The sequence below is a fragment of the Stomoxys calcitrans genome, chromosome 2 (genome assembly GCF_963082655.1).
Source record: "Stomoxys calcitrans chromosome 2, idStoCalc2.1, whole genome shotgun sequence".
Taxonomy (NCBI): domain Eukaryota; kingdom Metazoa; phylum Arthropoda; class Insecta; order Diptera; family Muscidae; genus Stomoxys; species Stomoxys calcitrans.
The window spans coordinates 10336825-10350556 of record NC_081553.1 but is presented as its reverse complement, the minus strand read 5'-3'; the positions used below and the strand labels follow the sequence as shown (position 1 = coordinate 10350556).

Below are 13732 nucleotides of genomic sequence, written 5' to 3'. Positions count from 1 at the left end.
TTGGTACCTAAAATCACTATGGCCACTAAAAACGTGGTTGCGTTATATTTTGCTGAAAATCACAATTTAGTGTTGACGGACTCAAATTGTTATAATGGTATAGGTAGCCGATGACTTCTCTCCAATCGTTTTCATCTAGCCTGGCGACTTATGGCGAAATTTTATGATAGCTGATTTGGGGCCGTGGCCGAGCAAATATTTCGGTCGTAAACAGGAATTTAGAACGAACCGGAGCGGGGACCGGAGCTGAAGCAGAGCGGCGCGGTTTTCGTCGGAATGGGACCGAAATTATCATAATTCGAGGCGGAACCGTTTCAAATCTCAATGCCGCTCCGGCTGCTCGGCTTCCGTTTACGCTCCCGCGTAGCTCCGCCGGATCGCTCCGAATAGCTGTAACAACAAAACTCGTCACCGTCACGAAAAGAGGCACCTAAACCTTCATTTTGTCCACATATTGGCTGTACAATTTGCCAGCAGCCAATCCGATGAACTCTTCTATTTGAGACATTTTAGAGAGCAAGGTAAGGTCTAAACAAGTAAAAAGGCATTAAGTTCGGCCGGGCCGATACCCACCACCTCGGGTATATATGTAAACCCCCTTTTGTCACAATCCAGTGAAAATTTGATAACTTATGCACCCAAATTCGATTTTGTAGAACAAACTATTGGTCTTTTTGGTAGATATATCCAATTATAAACTGATCTGAACCATATTAAGGTCTGATATCGTGAGGCTCAGAAAAACTCACTGTTTCAAATTTCAGCGAAATCAGGTAATAAATAAATCTTTTATGGGCTTCAGTCCCCTTATCGGTCTATATGGGAGCTATATCTAAATATTGCCCGATCAAAACCATATGTAGGTCGGATGTTGGGAGGTCTAAACCTACTCGCTTTTCCAAATTTCAGGGAAATCGGGTAATAAATAAAGCTTTTATTGGCTTCAGACCCCTTATCGGGAGATTGGTCTATATGGCAGCTATATCTAAATATTGTCAGATCTAAACCATATTTGGGTCGGAAATTGGGAGGCTTAAAACTGCGCACTATTCCAAATTACAGCGAAATCGGATAAAAAATAAGGCTTTTATGGCTTTCAGACCCTTTATCGGCAGATCGGTCTATATGGCAGCTATATCTAAATATAGCCCGATCTGAACCATATTTAGATCAGATATCGGGAGGCTTCAAATAACCCACTGTTAAATTTCAGCGAAATCGGATAAAAATAATGCTTTTATGGCCTTCAGATCCTTTATCGGGAGATCTGTCTATATGGCAGCTATATCTAAATATAGTCCGATCTGAACAATATTTTGGTCAGATGTTGGGGGGCTTAAAATAACCCATTGTTTTAAATTTCAGCGAAATCGGGTAATAAATAAAGCTTTTATGGACTTCAGACCTTTTATCAGGAGATCGGTCTATATGATGGCTATATCTAAATATGGACAGACCTAATCCATATTTGGGTCGGACGTCGAAAGGCTTAATATAACCTACGTTGTAAATTTCAGCGAAATCGGGTAATAAATAAAGCTTTTCTGGTCTTCAGACCCTTTATCGGGAGATCGGTCTATATGGTAGCTGTATCTATATATCTACTCCGATCTCAACGATATTTGGGTCAGTTGTCGGGAAGCCTTAAACTACTCACTGTTTCATATTTCAACATGAAATATAAAGTTTTTATGGACATTAGATCCTTTATCGAAAAATCGGTCTATATAGCAGCTATATCCAAATATGGTCCGATTTGGCCCATTCAAAAAATTAACCAGCGTGCATCAACAAAACGTATCTGTGCCAAATTTCAGCTCAATATCTCAATTTTGAAGGCTCTAGAGTGATTACAACAGACAGACGGACAAACACACGGACATCGTTAAATCGTCTTAGTATTCATATACTTTGTAGGGTCGGAAATTGATATTTCGATGTGTTGCAAACGGAATGACAAAATGACTATCCTACGGTGGTGGGTAAAAAAATTAGTGAATCAATGAATTTTTTAATATAAAATGGAAATAATATATTGTAATTTGAAAAAAGTTCAGATTCAATAAAAAAATTATTGAATCAATTATTAAATTGAAAATTGGTTAAATTTCAATCACTGTCGTAATTGGAAAAGTCCGGACAAGTTTGTTTTCATTAGAATGTTTAATTGGAAAAAATTTTGTGATTTTTTTTTCTTTATGCCACACAAATCCTGGGCCATTTTTGACTTTCGTTATGGCACATAATTTTACCTGGGAGTTGGTAAACTCCGGCAGTCTCAGAAACTCGCCGATATCGAGTGTATTTTTTTCAGCATGACAGAGATGTAATTAAGTAATATTGTTCGAAATCTCTCTCTGTCTCTATCAAAAATTCTCGCCCAATAAGGAAATAAAAATTTTGCCCATGATCATTCCACTAAGGAACATGGGCAAACTTCTCACATATCAATGAGTGCAGTTCGATTCAGGTTTAAGCTCAATGATAAGGGGACTCCTTTTTATAGCCGAGTCCGAACGGCGTGCCGTAGTGGACACCTCTTTTGAGAGACGTTTTACATGGCTTAGTACCTCACAAATGTTGCCAGCATTAGGAGGGGAAAACCACCGCTGAATTTTGTTTCTGATGGTCCCGCCAGGATTCGAATCCTGCTAACTTCTACGCTACGGTGGTGAAATTTAACAACGTGAATTTTTAAATCGATCATGATTCATTAAAAATGTCACATGTATAAAAGTGGCATAACATCACGTATGCGGTATTTCGGCCGCTGTATTTTATCAGCACAAAATTTGACACCTTGGAAAATGGATGAATGTTTGTCGTCTTGTGTTAGTTAACCAAAAAATTTCGCTAAAGCCTTGTAATTGTCCTTTTATCCTTGGTTTGGTTGATCGTTCGTTCACTTTTTTCAACTAATCATTACAAACATAATTAATTACCACTAACCTCTTCGGGATTTGGAAGACCGGGTGGAAGTGTTGGGAATGTTGGATCACTTCCAGGTACTGTAGGCCATGGCGGAAGTGTGGCAGTGGGTGAAGATGATGCGGTAGATCCAGTAGATGAACTTCCACCCGGAGTAGTTTCACCATCGGGAGTAGTGGATTCACCTCCTGGTGTACTATCGGAAGGGCCTGGACTTGTAGGTGATGAGGTTGGTGTTGATGGTGAGGGTGAGGGTGTTGGAGTAGATGCAGTGCTTGTAGATGTGGATGTTGGTATAGTGGAGATTGTATCCAATTTATCTAAGGCATCTTGTAACTCATCTTCCAAATCAGCTTTCTCTACAGCCAAAACAATAGTGGAGATGCAAAATGCGGTGGTGGCCAAGGCAAAGAAAATTGCCAAATTTTTGGCCGTTAACACTAAAGCCGGGAGAAAAATATAAATTTTAAGAAATGCTCATCACTTTCCTTATATACAAAAAAAAAAAAACCTATCCTCTTAACTTACATAGCATGGTTGAAATAGGGTCTTAATATGTTGAAAGTTAATCCTTGACATCCGCGGCAGCATTCAATGTTTTACTCTTGTTGGTGTTGCCTATCGAATGGAAAACCGTTGACTGACACTATCCAACAATCTCACTTAGCACCTGAACTTGATTTCCTCATCGTGACACACACTATTACCCAGTCCGCTCCAATCATTTATGGCGGGGATATTATCGCAGATTTTATCGTGTTGGACTGGGGACTATTACTTTATTGTCTCATATTTATGACATTTTAGATGACTTTCCAATGAACATTGCCAAAGAAGCATGATTGCTGTTAACTCTTCGTGCATCGTAAAACAGCCGAGAGCTTATTTCTGACCCATGACGCCAATGAAGACATCGCAAAAGTGTATATATTGGCTCGTATTGTAGGCCAATTGCAATAGTTCTTTGGGCCGGCTATGCAATGTTCACAAAAGATATTCTTTCCTATAAATTTGAATTTATAACTTTGCCCACTTTATATTGTTAAATGCATAGATATAATGACCTTGACACCACAACTGTTCCTAAATAATATTTAAACCCTGCAGGTAAACAGTGGCGTTTATACGATATATTGTCTGCAAATCTTCTTATATATAAGAAGTAAAAAAGCATTAAGTTCGGCCGGGCCGAACATTGAACACCCACCACCTCGGGTACATTTGAAAACCCCCTTTCGTCACAATCCGGCGAAAATTGGATAACTTAGGGACATTGAGGGCTCTAACAAATATAAGTCACTGTTGAATTTTGCATTTCAAATTTCATCAGAATCAGGTAATAAATAAAGCTTTTATAGCTTCAGATCCTTAATCGGCTATCGGTCTATATGACAGCTATATCTAAATACAGTCCGATCAAAACCATATTTGGGACGGATGTCTGTTTAAAATTTCAGCGAAATCGGATAATAAATAAAGCTTTTATGGGCTTCAGACCCTTTATCGGGAGATCAGTCTATATGGCAGCATATCTAAATATAGTCCGAACTCAACCATATTAAGCTCGGATATCGGGAGGCTTAAAACAACTCACTGTTTCAAATTTCAGCGAAATCGGTTAATAAATAATGCTTTTATGGGCTTCAGACCCTTTATCGGCAGATCGGTCTATATGGCACCTATATCTAAATATAGTCCGATCTAAACCATATTTGGGTTCTATATTGGGTGGCTCAAAACAACTCACTGTTTCAAATTTCAGCGAAATCGGTTAATAAATAATGCTTTTATGGGCTTCAGACCCTTTATCGGCAGATCGGTCTATATGGTGGCAGCTATATCTAAATTTATTCCGATCTAAACCATATTTGGGTCAGATATAGGAGGCCTTAAACTACTCACTGCTTAAAATTTTAGCGAAATCGGATAAAAAATAAAGCACTTATGGGCATTAGACCCTTTATCGTCAGATCGGTCTATATAGCAGCTATATCCGATTTCGCCCGTTCAAGAACTTAACCAGCGTGCATCAAAAAGACGTATCTGTACCAAATTTCAGCTCAATATCTCAATTTTTCAAGGCTGTAGAATGATTACTACAGACGGACGGACAGATGGATAGACGGGCAGACACACGGACATCCTTTAATCGTCTTAGAGTTTTACGACGATCCGAAATGTATAAACTTTGTAGGGTCGGAAATTGACATATTTCGATGTGTTTCAAACGAAATGACTAAATGAATATACTCCCAATCCTACGGTGGTGCGTAAAAAAATCATTTTGTGTTTGTTTGTTTTTTCGGTTTGTTACGGCTGTACTGATTTCCTTGAAATTTTCCCAGATTGTGTAGGTTTATTTGGAAGGAAACATAGGCTATATAACTTTTTGATATCGGAAGGGAGGTGGACCTTTGCCTTACCCAAAAATAAAAGTGTACCGATGGGGACAATATGGGACTCAAATGAAAGGTATTGAGGAGTAGAGTACGAACTTCATATAAAAAATTGGGTCCAATCAACCCCCTAAAATAGGTTTATTGGACCATCATGGCATATTGGAACTCAAATGAAAGGTATTTGGGCGTAGATTGCGGAAATGGACAGAAAGGAGGAACACGTTTTATAGTTTGTTGATATCGAAAGGAGATGCACCCTCCCCCGTTACCCCAAAAACACCACCCAAAATCAAAAGTGGACCGATAATAACAATATGAGTATTAAATGAAAGGTAAGGAGGAATTGAGTACGAATTTCAAATAAAATCTTGGGTCCAACCAACCCCATCCCAAAACCCCCTAAAATAGGTTTATTGGACGATCATGACAATATGGGACTCAAATGAAAGGTATCTGGGAGTAGATTGCGGAAATGGGCTGGATGGAAAACATGTTTTATAGTTTGTTGATATCGGAAAGGGGTGGACCCTCCCCCTTATGCCGAAAACAAAACCCAAAATCAAAAGTGGACCGATAATGACAATATGGGTATCAAATGAAAGGTATTGAAGAGTAGAATAAGAATTTGGTATTAAAAATTGGGTTCAATTACCCATGAAGTCGACCTTACCCCAAAACTCCTCCAAGCAGACAAACTGAACATTCATATCAATATGGGGCTCAAGTGATAGGTATTCGGGAGCAGATTACGAATCTGGCATACAAAATCAGATTGAAGCCCCAAATGGACATATTGACCAATTATTACTATATAGGACTCGGTTTGTTCCGTAGACTCAAAATTGGCTGAACCGATTTTCTTAACATTTTCCCAGATTGTGTAGGTTGGAAACATAGGCTATATGATTTTTTGATATCATACCCCAACAACTCCACCCAAGATAAACATTTGGCGGATAGGCACAATATGGGTATCAAATGATAGGTATTAGAGACTAGAAACAAATGTCGTATTCAAATTTTGGGTCCAAATAACCAGCGAGCGGCGCTAATACAAACTGTAATTGAAGGTGGAACACGAAGCTTATATTTACTTTAAGGGCCAAGGATTTTTGCTTATCCTAGTCTTCCCATTATTTAGAGAGTCTGTAATGCTTTCTTCGTTGGCCTCCAGTTCACGGCCTGATGTCTCAAAATGAGGACCCTTCCTTATCTAAGTCTTCCCAATATTAAAAAATACAGCCTTGCCCTCGTATGTCGCCATGCCTTTTATCCTTACCAGCTTGTCAATAATACTTGATCAATGCCCACCACAAGGAATATTTCTTCTTCCTTCTCCTCCCTGTAAAATACCTCCCATTTCACAGCGATCAAACTTTGGTTTTTTTGCCTTAGAATCCAACATGCGTTCCGTCTCGAATATGCTGTCCCATCCCTTGATGAAGGCGTCTTTGTGAGCTGGAGGATGTCCATTTTTCTCACCAGGTCGAGCTTTGCGCCGTCCCGGAGAGTGTGGATACTGCCGACAAGCTTTTTGACGGTATCAACACATTCTGCTTACGCAAAGCGCAATGTAAAGATGTCCCCTCCATACTAGCAGCTTATCATTGGTATGGTTGGACCTTCTTCAGAGTTCCACACATGTTCGTAAATACACTCGTTAACCAGATCCCCCGCTTGGGGCCGATGATCTTGTTGAATACTACCGGATTCACTTCCGATATCGATAACTGCAGAAGTCAGCTCATCTTTGTTGTGCTTCCTTATCACTCTGACGAAAGAGGATAGCTCCTTACCCTACCCTTACCGTGGGCGCTTCATACGTTCCTGTTGCGACTTTGTCTCCCTCCGCAGCACACTGTCTGTGCTCTCTTGGAGAGATCTAATTACTTTTCCAACTTCCAAGAAGTGCTTGGAATGTCATAGTTATCAGTCGTGTAAAATTCTCTACTAAATAAGAGTTGTCGCTCTGCGGCAAGCCATTCAAACTTGGCAATGAAAAGAAGGTCCCTTATCACTGAGCTTAAAATTGTATGGGACACCACTCATTGATATAAGAGAAGTATCGCCCTGTTCTTTAATGAAATGTTCATGGCAAATTTACGTTAATTCATTTATTTGTTCGTTGCAATTGTCCAAGGACCAATCCTGTCAAAAATTAAAAGAGGAACAAATTTTTGTTTAATCGAGGTGACCAACTTTTACAGCTCTCTGGCTTCGGGGAAATTTAACACATTATCTGGTTACCGCTTTAGCTATAACCATTCGAAAATTCGTACCAACATTTTTATTCAAAATTAGCATAATTTTCCACTCCATTTCCATCACGCTGTGCGATGTCTACTTTAAAATTCTTGTAGCCATGATTTTCGGCCATTTTTTTTAAATAAAACATAAACCAATAAATCATTGGTTCGGTGGAACATGAAGAACCAGCGAATGCAACCGATCTCAGATATGTAGCGTTTTAATCAATTATGTCCAAAAAAATTTAAGCATACTTTTAGGTGTTACCATTGTAAACTATCAAAATTGCTAAACACAGGGTGTGTAATGATGAATATTACTCGTGTATAATGTGTCAGAGTTTTCAGCATTAGCTGAATATTCTGTTCAGCTTTTCAAGCGGGATGCTGTCACACTCCATATAAAAAAAACCTCGGTGAAACGTTGTCTAAAAATAGGCGGAAAAGTAGTACTCTGTTTATAGTGAGGAAAATGGCAAAAAGAAATTTTAGTGGTAACGCTTGAAACCATTGTCGGCTTCATTTCTACTTGTTTAATGGTTCGTTTTTTTTTTGTTTCAATTTTGGTTTTTTCTTTCTGTTATTTTATTTATTTGCGAAAAAAATATAAAACCATAAATTTGTACTTATGGTATTTTCCTATGAAAATTAAAACTAATGATTAATGTCAAATATCGCTCGCGAAACAATAAAACATTTCAGCGACAATGCCGAAAGCAGAATAGAATACGAAGCCTTTGGCGGATAATTTTGTGATAGCCTTCAGGACAACAAATTGATTTAACATTTTGTACGGTTATTTCAGGTTTGGGGTGTACACTAATTTAAGGGTAATATAATAATTATACATTCCATTTGTAAAACCTCAGAATATGGATCCGTGGCCCTAAAGCACCCGTTTCTCGAAACAAACGAATAAAGCTACCCTTTTAAGATTTAAAATAGAGACATTTTATTGATGAAGATCCGCGTGGATTGATATGGACGTCTCGATCCTATGGGCTAAATATATAGTTTAACTTCCTTGTATACCAGAGTTCCATGACAAGCTATACATCAAAATATCGCTAACGCTCTCAAAAAGCACCTTAATATATGTAAGCTACAGAAGTTTGAGGATGAGATGCCACACGGCATCACTTAAACGTGAGTTTACTGACGAAGTATTCAACAAAATGTCAGTTAGGGTCTGGAAAAAGCAGAAGCCTGCAGGTAAATGTGTGGCATCATACAGTTGAACCTCGATGATCCGGTATAACAAGCAAACTTTACCATTATATTTTAATAAGCAAACAAAATGAAAATAAGTCGAAGATGGGAATTCGCTCGTTCTCATTTTTTTGTGCAAAATGTGACTCTATTTGTGGGTATTAAAACCTAAAAGCCTTGGAACATGGGGAAGAACAAAAAGTGGACTTAGAGCGCACTGAGAAGGCTCGCCGATGTTTGGCACTATGTAGACGGGCCGTAGTCTCGAAATGGGGCCTGAATCCGAGGCTAGTCCACCGAGGATGGTCCACTGTATAGGTCCAAATCGGGCGATACACATATATGGGAGCTATATCTAAATCTTAACTGATTTTTATGAAAATATGCAGATATGTTAAGATCAGTAACAAAACAACCCGTTCCAAATTTTGTGCAGACCAGTACGGCCACTTAAGTGCAAATCGGCGATACATATATATGGGAGCTATATCTAAATCTGAACCGATTTTTTTGAAATTTAGCAGATATGTTGCTTTATCTAAATCTGAACGCATTTTTAACAAAATCAAAAGCGTTCGTCCTTGGGCCAAAAATGTGATATGTGCAAATTTTCGTGATGATTGTACAACAAGTACGGCGCAGGTCGTTTGATTAAAGAATACATGGACTCACAGACGGACGGGCATGGACATAAATCTAATTAGAAAGTGATTCTGAGTCGATCGGTATATTTATCGATGGATCTAGATCTTCTCTTTCTTACCACAGTGGTGGTGTAGGGTATACATATATGTAAAAACTCTAAATCATATTTCTCTGTTATCCGGCAAAATCGATTATCCCGAGCATGCCGGATAACGAGGTCCGACTGTATATAGTTAGTACTTTAAGATGGAAATAAGAAGAACATTTATGACTTCCACTACCAGCACACAAAAAAAAATTCACATAGGTTCACTTAAAGATATAGCCCCCATACAAACCTTTTCTCTGGCAACACTTTGGGAGCGCCTTGAAGCCTGTAGGGAGCTGCATGGACCTCAGATTCTTAGATTTAGGTTTTAATACCATATTCGTATTCCACTGGCACAAATAATTCAGATTGGAGTTTTTCAGAAAGAAGACGGCCCCAACACACTTAGTCCACGTTTGTATGTCAGATTCGTATTAAGCTCTCAAATAATTTCAAATATAAATTTCTGGAGCTGCATATACACTAGAAAGGCGGCTCCCAGATTCTTGGACACAAATTTCTATGTCATATCGTTAATCTACTCCAGTGATGGGCACACTCACTCCTTTGCTCTACCCTTAAGTACTTATAATTTGAATTCCATATATCGAGATTGCTCTACATATTCCCTAAGAAATTTTGAGGATAGGTCATTCCCCAACTACATTTTGTTTTCACTTGTTTTTGAATCATTCCCGAGATATCTAATTTTTAAAAATTGGAAAACCGAATACCCCTCTTCGATAATATGGAATAAAGGAAGTATGACTAAAATAAGCGCTGGGGATTTCTTTTATTTGTACAAAATGTTGTACCGCAAGCAGAGAGTTTTAGTTTGTTTAATAGCTTTTGAATTTGCTATACCATTAAGGTATCACATAAACATTTACATGTCTGTTAATTGATTAAATTATATATTTTAACTGCAATCATAGCTATTTACATATTACTTTGCAACCACATTGCAACATCCCCCAAATTATTTTTAAGCCAATTGATATTGTTTTTCACACTTTCCAAAGCCTGTTTGCGGGAAGTAGTACCAGCTCCGGCTTCGGGATATTTGTCAAAGAACGCATTCACCTCCTCCAACATTGAGGCAGTAGTGAAGGTTTTCGTAATCGCACGAACCATGTTGCCGAAGTAACGATTACTCAAACCAAAACGATCCACTAAAGCCACCCAGTTTTCACGAACATATTCCCATACCAGAGAATGACCAGCAGGATTGGCGGCTATGTACTGAATGCAGGTGAAGTAGTCTTGGCTACGGACAAAGTTTTCATTTGCGGCCAAACCAATGAATCTTGAAAAGAAAAAAAAAATACTTTATTTTTAAAAATCCTATCCTTTTTCCTTAGAATAGTTGTAGGGCATACCTTTTCAATATCCAAGGCTCCTTGATGCCTGATAATCCATACATCAGTTTGAGTTTCTCACTTGCATCAACTTCAGTGAGGAAGATCTCCCAGAGTTGGTCCCATTGTTTCTCCTGGCCTACTCTCTGCATGCCATAATAGTATATAACTTCACGTAAATCTGGATCAGGTTTGTTGGTGGTGGGATTTTCCAAGAAGGCATTGAAACGACTGGCGGCTTGGTTCAAACAATCTGGTAAGCCCAATGAACAAGCAGCTGTTATGACACTAACACGCAAGCGACTGCAAAAGACCATAAATATAGTTTTTATATTTATTCTTAGTATCGATTCATACTAGGCAACTTTCGTAAACACAATTTTAAATTTGTAAGTGCAAGAGACCCCGCATTCTCTTTTGGCATAGCCTCCGCTATCTTCTACAAATTTAGAACTTAGTAAAGTTGCCTCTGCTTACTTACTTCTTAAGATGATCATTTTCATCCACATTCCAGGTAACCTCTTGGTAAACTTTGCTGATCAACTTGCGGGCATAATTCAAATAATCCATGTAGATATCCGTCTTCACGAGGTTTACTTGAAGAGCTTGAAGTTTTGTGGCTGCCACATACCAGGGTACAAAGTCCGTTTCCTTTTCTAAATATTTGGTCATATCCAAAGCAATTCCATAGGCCACCTGGTTAGCGTCGGCTAATGCAAACACATCATTTAATAAGTGAGCACGATCAGCGATATCGAATTTTGTTGGAGTAGCTACTAAATCTCCAATAATTTCCTGCCAAATTTCGTCTTCATAATTGACACGATAATAACCCACTTGATGAGTATTGATCTTCAACCATTTACTGGTAATGGGCACGGCTACAGTCACAGCCTGCTGCTCTGGAAGGAACCATGCACGTCTTACAGTGTCATCTTGGTCATTAAAATAGGTGAGTGGAATAAACCATTTGTAGCTAGAGAGAGAGAGAGAGAGAGAGAAAGAAAAACAAATAAGTAAGACTTATTTAAGCTGAAAGATCTCTGAGATTGATTGCTCGACTTAGGCGTATTTTTGTTCGCTACCTTCTAGTTACAGTCTTGGAGTCTAAGCAGAGTAATAGGGAATGAAAGAGCCCACGATTTGACCGTGAAGGTCAGAGGACTAACGTCAGTAAACTTGGCTAATCCGAAGGTTTTCGGGGCAAAGGAGCCAGATCTTACGGCGGCCAACGCGCATTGTGGAACAGTCAAACTGTCACTAAGATGATGAAAATCTTATGGGGTGTTACAGATTGTTAGAAGACGCGGCTATTGCCGAAAAGAAGTACGAATGAGATCAGTATAGCTTTCAGTATCATGACGGGACACATAGGATTACGAAGCATGTGCAGTGCTTTTAGGGAGGATGATTAGATGTTGAAGCATTTCGTATGTCATCGCCCGGCTTACGCCTCTAACAGACACCTGCACTAAGGAGGGGGCATAAAACCTTGAACAGACTTAGGAGCGTGGGATGGAGCACAATTGGGGATTGTTTGAGAAGCACAGAATTCCTGATTCTAATTTTTTCGAAGTAACTTTTTAGTATTTTGATCACCAGGTGACTCAGGTGATGTCCGTAGTGTCATGAGGCCACACCCTCTAACCCAAATGCTCACATCTTTAGCTTTTGGGTAAATATTTCAATCATGACAATATGGAACTCAAATAAGAGATATTTGGGAGTAGAGTACGAATCTGACATTGACAGGTAGTCCCATAACCAGGAAAGGTAGTCGACTTTTTTTACACAAAAAAATTCGACTTATACATTAGTCGAAAGTCTTCACCAAAGGAATAATTTCCTTAAAAAATTTAAAAATTATGCATTTTTAAGTTAAGTTAGTCATCTTTGGGGAGAATCTTTTTAGTTTATATGACAATTGAAACATGTGATTTAACTGAAAAGTATTTTGAAATAGAGTAGAAATATGACATCAACATTAATGAGGATCGTCCAACCGCCATAACTCCATTGAGCCAATACATAGAAAAATCGATTCGAAGTCTAATTAAAATGTGCTACTTCCAACTAACTTTGAAGTAGCGTCACCAGAGTACTCCGCATCAATGACGAACAATTCAATCAAGACAATTGCAAAACAATAACCAAAATATTAAAAACCAATAGTTTTCCACCCAAATTAATTAATAAACTTCTCGACGAAATAAAACGCAAACTAAACAGCACTTATGGCAACCCTACGGCGAATGGAGACACCAAACGATATTGTAGCATCAAATACATCCCTGGATTAACAGATAACAAAAGCTTTGATGAACAAAACAAACTAGATAAAATATGCATACAGAGCGAATCAAACAAACAACAAAATATTCTCCAACGTCAAAACTCCACTCGACAAACAACAACAAAGCAATGTCGTTTACGAAATAGAATGTAAGGGAACTAACGCACAAAGCTGTGACTTGGTATATGCAGGAACAACAAAACAAACGCTGCAAACAAGAATGGGAAAACACAGAGTTGATATTGAAAAAGGAACATAGAAACAGCTTTGGCGCAACATATTTTGAAAAGTGGACATAGGGCAGACTTGGAAAATGTCAAAATACTAGATAAAGAAAACAAAGAGAGAAAGAGACACCCTTTAGAAAGCTTGAGAATAAAACTAAAAATAGATAGGGCGATGAACTTGAAAGAGGACACAAACAATATTAGTATATGTTACCGTGTTGCAATATAAAGATCTATGATATTAAAATTTAAATTTTCTCTAATATAATTAATAATAATAATTAAAGACAAAATTCATGTGAATCATATCCTAATTTATTATAAATTAACTACATTTTC

General features: G+C 38.3%; 2 protein-coding genes across 3 annotated transcripts in view; one reads left to right on the top strand and one right to left on the bottom strand.

Annotated features, from left to right (window-relative positions):
- LOC106084195 (protein apnoia) overlaps positions 1-13732 on the top strand; it is a 123650-nt gene that overhangs the window by 12908 nt on the left and 97010 nt on the right. The gene's annotated exons all lie outside the window — the stretch shown is intronic.
- LOC106084222 (uncharacterized) overlaps positions 1-13732 on the bottom strand; it is a 71293-nt gene that overhangs the window by 46233 nt on the left and 11328 nt on the right. Inside the window, exons 9-13 of the mRNA XM_059363790.1 lie at positions 11355-11849; positions 10895-11176; positions 10466-10821; positions 6681-6857; positions 2950-3368 (exon numbers count right to left, since the gene is read on the bottom strand). Coding sequence (XP_059219773.1) covers positions 2950-3368; positions 6681-6857; positions 10466-10821; positions 10895-11176; positions 11355-11849 — 1729 coding nt within the window. The remainder of the gene's footprint in view (positions 1-2949; positions 3369-6680; positions 6858-10465; positions 10822-10894; positions 11177-11354; positions 11850-13732) is intronic.